Source organism: Arachis duranensis, chromosome 4 (genome assembly GCF_000817695.3).
Source record: "Arachis duranensis cultivar V14167 chromosome 4, aradu.V14167.gnm2.J7QH, whole genome shotgun sequence".
Classification (NCBI taxonomy): domain Eukaryota; kingdom Viridiplantae; phylum Streptophyta; class Magnoliopsida; order Fabales; family Fabaceae; genus Arachis; species Arachis duranensis.
The window spans coordinates 116186297-116193890 of record NC_029775.3 but is presented as its reverse complement, the minus strand read 5'-3'; the positions used below and the strand labels follow the sequence as shown (position 1 = coordinate 116193890).

Genomic DNA, 7594 nt, shown 5'->3' with positions numbered 1-7594 from the left:
TAATTTAAGAAATTTAGTATTGTTTGAATTAATATTATTTAGAATTATTAATATAATTATTTATTTTTTTAGATCTTCTATTTTATTCATAATTTATACTACTTTTATTATTAATTTATGCTTTTTAGAGTACGTTTTTAACTGTGGCAAAATAAACAACTAAAAAAAATTTTTTTGCCATCTTTATACGAGTGGTGTCTTTTATTATGTAATGATGGCTAAATCTATTTATATTAATTTTTTTAAATACTAATAGAAAATATGTATTTAAACAAAAAGTATAAGAACTAATTAGTGAATATTAACTAATTTTTTATTGTAAAAAATTATTTTTAACTTTTCTTTTAGAAAATTTAGAATTTAAAATTTGTTAAAGATATAATCATTGATGTGTTTTTTTTTATCAACTTAAACTTTTATAAAAAATGGTATTATGATAAGGTATTAAAATTCTATGACCGAATTCAAGTAAATTATAATTCAAATTAAAACGGTTCTTACTTAGAAGAATATATTACAAATATAATCATTCATATATCTTTTCTTATTAACGTAAACTTTTGAAAGAAATAATATTATAACATAGTTAAGATTCATATGGTTAAGAATTTAAAATTTAAAAAATAATTTTAAAAAATTAACTGATATTCTTAAAAAAAACAGCTCTTTGACTAAACTCATTATTCGAATTAGATAAAAATAGTTTTTATGTTAATTTTAATTCAAAAATTTATTTCACAAAAGCAAGAAAAAAATTCCTCTTGTTTTGGTTTTTATAGCTGCAATTTTTTTCTTTATTTTAGTGAACTTATAAATCTCTCAACATATGGCTTTAGGAGACATATACGAGGAGAAGGATGAAATCATCAATGTCTTTAATCTGTTTAAGGTCAAATTAAAGCTAAGACTAAGGTTCATTTGGGTCATGCACAACATGCATTTATTAATTAGTCCTTTTCATTAGGAAACTTCCAAATATATGTTAGGTTAAAATAAAATACACCTTTTGATTTTTTATATGGAGAAGAGGATGTAGTAATACAACAATGTGGAGAAGAGAGATATTTTACATATATATGATGTTAGCAGAAAACGGACCTTCCGTTTTCAGTTTGAAAAAAAATAAAAAAAGTTAAAATTATAATACGGACGGTCCGATTTGTAATTTCAAAAAAAAAAAATTAATGTTAAAATCGGACCGTCCGATTTCCATTTCAACAAATTAAAAAAGATAAAAAATACAAATCGGACCCTCCGATTTCGTGTTTATTTTATTCTTCAAGCAAATCGGACCCTCCGATTTGTGGTTTATTCTTTTATCAAACAAATCGGACCGTCCGATTTGAATAAAACACCATATAAAAAAAACACCTAATTTTCCCATAACAATGTATTACACCTATATTTAGCCAATATAAAAAAAAAAATTAGCCGTTAAAATACATACTTTAAGTCCAAGTTGGCTAATTCACACTATATGCATGAAAAGCAAAGCCACCTATTCAGTTCAATCACGTCTTATATATATATTATTGGTGTGCACTTGCCTTGCTTATCAAATAGATTTCGTATATCTTCTTATCTGCTTATCATTTTTGCCGGCTAGATTTGACTCTAAATTATTTTAAAAGATTTTCAATAAGTTTGATTGGTTTTGATTTGTTTAATTTCCATACGTGGGATGACAAGCTAGGCCAGTCCGCCAGTAAGTAGAATTAGCATGATAAAATAAAATCTTATAAATAAGATGGATTATTGTTAATGCATGCTAGCTAGCAGGGAATAAGGTCAAACAAATCGGTTTTTACTAAAAAAAAAAAAAAATCAATAATTAGCCACAATAAAATTTTATATTCGAAAATTTTAAAAATTGATCATTTAGAATTTGTTAGAGATAAAGTATTCACATGTGTCTCTTTTTATTAATTCAAATTTTTAGGAGAAATATTATCATAAATTCATAATATAATATATCAGAATAATTTCTATAATTGAAAAATTTAGAGTTTAATTCTTGTTGAACTCTAAAAGAAAGAATTTAAATATAAGGTAAATAAAAAAAATCTATATACGTAAACGAATTTAAACAGGTAAAAAAATTATAACATTTGATTGAAAGTCAGTTAAAAATAATATATTTATCTGTCTTTTTTTATCAATTTAAAATTAAAAAAATTATGACAAAAATCATACATATTAACTAATTATTAATTGATTTTATATTAAATACACATGTAATATAGAATAATATGTTGTATGAGTAATACTAAAAAAATAACAATTTAAAATTATTTTATTTAATTTAATATCTATAATTTTATGTATATAACATCTAAAATTATATATTTATTGTATCTAATATTATGTATTTATTTTAAAAATAATTAATAAATATAAAATAAGACAAATTTAGATTAATTTAAAATGATTTTATTTTCTCTAAAACATTCTCGATCTTGTATATTTCAGATAAGGAAAGAGTCGTATAAGTGTGAAACTCGATTGTAGTCATAAAGTTAGGCAATAATAACTTTGATACAGTAACCTGATTTGATTTGTTATTGTTTATATTAATGCGATCCTTATTACGTTGCTTTCCATGCACGGTGTTGTCCACTAGGGTAACTTAATGTTTGTTTATAGTAATGAGTGACTCAAGTTCGCTACATTCATTGAGATTTCATTAATCTGCTGCCAGCTTCATTATATTCTTTCATTTTGTTATTTGCTTTGAAGCTTTATTTCTTCTAATTAATCTTTGCATGTAAGTTTAGGGTTGGAGCTTGAATGCATCAAGCAAGATTTTTTTATATATTATTAAAAAGCTAAGTAGTATTTTCAATAGAAAAATAAATAGTAGTAGACATTAAAAATTCCTCTTAATTCTTTAACAATTTATAAGTATCAAAATGTTATAATATTAGGTAACGTTTGGTTTTAAAGACACATACACAGAGATATAAACACATTAGAACATGTCTTATACATGTTTTATATTTGTTTGTTGAGATACAAATTTTTGATGGACACATTAGTATACAAGTATACACAAAATACATGTATTCAAGTGTACTTTCAAAATATTGAGACATAGAGACACAATTAATTAGATACAATTTTTTACTCATTTACCCCTTATTAATTTCTTAATCCCAATTAATTCTTTTTTATCTTTCTCCTTCTCCATCCACCGTGACCGTTCTCCTTCCTACCTCCTCCCTCCTTCCGCCGCCACATCCCGTCGTCCAGATTTGCCGTCAGCGTTGCATCTCTTCGTCTGCTGCATCCGTCGCGTCTCCCCCTTTGCCCAGATCCGCGTGCCGCCGCCGCTGCGTCTTCTACTTCATTTAGATCCGAGCGCTGCCGCTGTGTCTCCTCCTCTGTCCAGATCTGCGCGCCGCCACTCGTCTCCTCCTTCGTTTAGATCCGCCGTTGCCACTACGTCTCATTCTTCGTCTAGATTTGCGACTGTCGCCTCTCGTCCCTCTTCACGATGTCCACCACCACTTCTCCCTTTTTCTCTTCGAGTTTGTCATTGCCGCCTCTTCCTCTACCTTGATTCTTCTCTTTTCACAGTTTGCTCCTCATTACCTTCTCTTTCCTTTTTGTTTTTCTGTTGAAAAATAAAAATTCTTGTTGATTCTTGTAAAATTTTTGTTGATTGTTTTGTGGTGAATTGTGTGTGATGATGAATCTATAGTGGTGGAGATATTGGTAGCAATGATGGCTGGTTTTTTTTTTTATAAAGATAATAAATTTTTTTAATTTTATTGTGTCTTGTTCAATATTTACCAAACACAGTACACAAACACTAATAATTTGTATTAATGTCTTTAATATCTATGTCTTTATGTCTCTGTCTTAAAAAATACATAAACCAAACGCTGTCTTATTTTTTCATTCTAAAAGTTTAAACTAATAAATATAAATAGTTATATTTTTAAAAATCAAATTTTAAATTTTTCAAACATAAAAATTTATATAATTATATACATCACATACAAGATACAACAAGCTAATATGTGACGTGAAAAGCAGTAGTCCCCCATTGATTTTTACATTTATTGTCAAAAAGATTTGCCAAAGATTTACATTCCATGACCATGAACGAAGAAGCTTCAAGCCGATTTTGTGGAATAATAATGATTAATTTCACTATCAGCATGGATAAGCACACCTGATTATAAGATTTGGTTTGGTAAAATTTTTTAAAGAGGTGTTTGCATAATCATACTTTTTAAAAATTTAAACTTTTTATTTTGTATTGATAAATAAAAAAAATTATGTATTTGTGCTCGTAGCTTTTAAAAGATTAGAGTATTTTTAAAAACACTTAAGATAAAGCTTTTTAAAGTTGGCTTGTACTTTTCAAAATTTAAAAGTCTAATATAACCTTATATATTAACTCATTTTTAAAAAAAAATTTGGTGTCTAAACAAGAAAAGAAACAAAGCAAAAACTATCCTAAATCCGAGCGAATGATTTGTTGGAGATCAACACAAGGCTCAGACCAAATAACATGATTAGAATTACTCTTGGCACCATATTTAGCCATCCAATCCGTAGCTCTATTTGCTTCTCGGGACACCCATTCAACGTGAACAAGCCAAGGACGAGATAAAAGCTCCCGAATCTTGTGAACCAAATCTGTTACTTCAGATGAATACCAACTTGTAAGCTCATGCATGATGGGCAGAATGTCAAGGCAATCCGTTTCACATATAATATCCATCAAACCGCAATCCCAAGCTAAAACTAGCCCCCTCCAAGCAGCAAATAATTCACATCTGATGATAGACCAAGGGAAAATGCTTCCAGAGCAGCCCGAGATCCAATCTCCTTTAGAATCTCTAATAATACACTCAAATCCTGCTAAATTTGAATCCATATACAAGCTTGCATCACAATTAACTTTAAAACTATTGCCTACCGGTGGTTCCCAACACAGGCAATTTCGGAGAAACCTAAAGGCATTGTTTCGATTTCTGTAAACCTATAAGTCCTTGGCGGTAATTCTGGCCAAGGCAACAACCTTGTGGTCTGTCCAAGGGTTATCAGTATTGAATATATCATTGCACATATGTCTACATACCCACCAAAGCCCTGCACCAAAGGACGCATCATTGTTAGCCAAGGCCTTCCGAAACCACTCTTCAAGAGCAATACCAGCCGTCGAGTCTAGGATACTAGGATCCAACATATACCAAATTGCCTTTGATGGTTCACAGTCTCTAGCTAAGGCAATGCTCCATAGTCTCTTGCGCCTTGTTACATCTCTTACACATATCTGAAGAAGCTAAATGCCGCTTGAATCGAAAGGTCTCAGTTGGTAGAGCATCATGTAAGCCAAGCCACATAGTAAATTTGAACTTCTCTGGAATGTTTGTATTCCACAACCAGTTCAAATTACTATTGGCATTCCAATTTGATGTTTTCTTTAATAACCATCTGTAACCCTCCCTTGCACTATACTTTTTTGTTGCTGCAGGCCACCACTCCCACTGTGGCTCTAACTCAGTTGAACTAGTATATCTCAAACCACAAATAATTAAACTGCTTAATCTCATGCGGAATAGGCGTGGTAAGACTATCAACCTCCCAAGACACCCCTTTCCACAAGTCAACCACCATAAAATCTGATTAAGAAATATATACATAAGGAACAAGGTTGCAAAGCTTACCAAAAAGAATCCACTCATCATACTAAACTTATTTTTAAATTTAATACTTATATTTATGTCTATTATAGTGTTTTTAATTTTTAAAAGCTATTTTACCAAATGCAATTCATGTTGTTTGTGTTTATTAAAAACTATTTTTGATTTAATTTACCAAACATAAATGCTACTACTTTTAAAAAATTATCTTTTAAAAATTAACTTTTATAAACTACTTTTGAAAAATAAAAATTTTACCAAACTAAAATTAAGTGTTTGTTATTTAATTATAACAATATCGATTTATTATTACTATATTTTTTTATTGTGTAAATATTAAGATTGGTTAGTTTTAAAATTATATTTACGTTTCAATTTGATTTTTAAAATTTCAATTTAGTCAGTTTAATATTTTAACTTAGTATTTGTGATTCACATTGATCTCTTGATTTAATTTTTATCGCAAAATTATTAACTTAGTTTTTGTAATAATTGAAATTTTTTTATCTCATTTTTTTTCCTACAAAGTCTTTAAAACTTTAATTCTAATTTTATTTAAAAGTTTAACGGCTTCTTAGAGAGCAATTTAACATAAAAAATTTTAATTGTCACTTCAGATCATTATTAAAGAGTCCAGTATACCACTCTTGATATATCGTTAACCATTCTATAATAAAAATAGTGTTAGAAATCAATGTAAGTCATAAATATCAAATTAAAAATCACATTAAATAAATTAAAACTTTGAGAGTTAGATTAAAACGTAAATATAACTTTCATTAACCAATTTAAATACCAACTCTTTTTTTATATGCTGTGAACTTGTTTATTAAAAAAAATAATCACTCAAATAAAGATATTTAAAATATTTTTTTAAAGATATTTTTTATTAATTAAAACTCAATACATATAATTAATTAAACTGTATTATTTTTGTCAAAACTAAATCAGACAAATTAATTTAACAGAAAAATCAGTAAATTAAACATTGAACTGTTTTAAATTAATATTCTTTTTTTACAAAAAATAACTACACTAACCTTATTATAGAAAATAATTAAAATATTCCAATTATATATACTAACTGTTAAACCGTTTTTCTATTATTTTTTAAAAAATTAATTTTATTTTTTGCTAATATATTATTTATTTTTAAATTTATTATATAAAAATAATAATAATAATAATAATAATAATAATAATAATATTTTAGTTATTTTTTATAATAAGAATATTGTAGTTATTTTTTATAAAAAATATTAATTTAGATTAATATAAAATATAATTTATTAATTTTTTGATCAAATCAATTTATTTAATTTAATTTTAATAAAAATAACATAGTTTAATTAATTATATATATTAAATTTTAATTATGTAAAAATATCTTAAAAAAAGTTGTAAGCGTTTTTATTTTGAATGATTCATGCGGCTAAAAAAAGTTGTAAGCGTTTTTATTTTGAATGATTCATGCGGCTAAGTGCTATAGTTAACATGTGACATATGGCCATATGGGCACAAATTAAACTAAATAAAATAATGTTTGCTGCTTAAATATCTCCGTATATGTATCTAACTAACCCGGCTTTTGGAAAACTTTGAAGCACACACTTCGTGGGTTTCACTACCCTCGTTAGTGAACTAAAGCCATATATGTGGTTACGTAAAATGGAAACTGAAAGAGTCGTAAAGGGTTGAGATTCTTAGACAAGTTGGGGTACAACAATATATGCGGTGATGAGAGTATCTATAAATCAATGATGATGCTACCTGCTAGTTGCTTCTATCTGATTCTTCAACCTTAGCTTAACCAATAAAATATTACATATTATATCTAAGTGTATGTGTTTAATTTGCATTGTACATGTGTGTGTTAGTGTTACTTCTTGTCGTTTTTATATCAACCTTTATTTAAAAAAAAAAAAATATTATATTTA

The 7594-nt window shown here is 27.1% G+C and overlaps 1 protein-coding gene across 1 annotated transcript; it reads right to left on the bottom strand.

Moving 5' to 3' along the window:
* Window positions 1–4459: 4459 nt before the first annotated feature.
* LOC110280598 (uncharacterized) lies at window positions 4460–5567 on the bottom strand. Its single transcript, XM_021141705.1, has 4 exons — window positions 5273–5567; window positions 5093–5178; window positions 4931–5040; window positions 4460–4787 (listed from the first exon to the last, which is right to left on the bottom strand). The coding sequence occupies exons 1-4, from the start codon at window positions 5565–5567 to the stop codon at window positions 4460–4462; spliced, it is 819 nt and encodes a 272-aa protein (XP_020997364.1).
* Between the last annotated feature and the right edge of the window lie 2027 nt (window positions 5568–7594).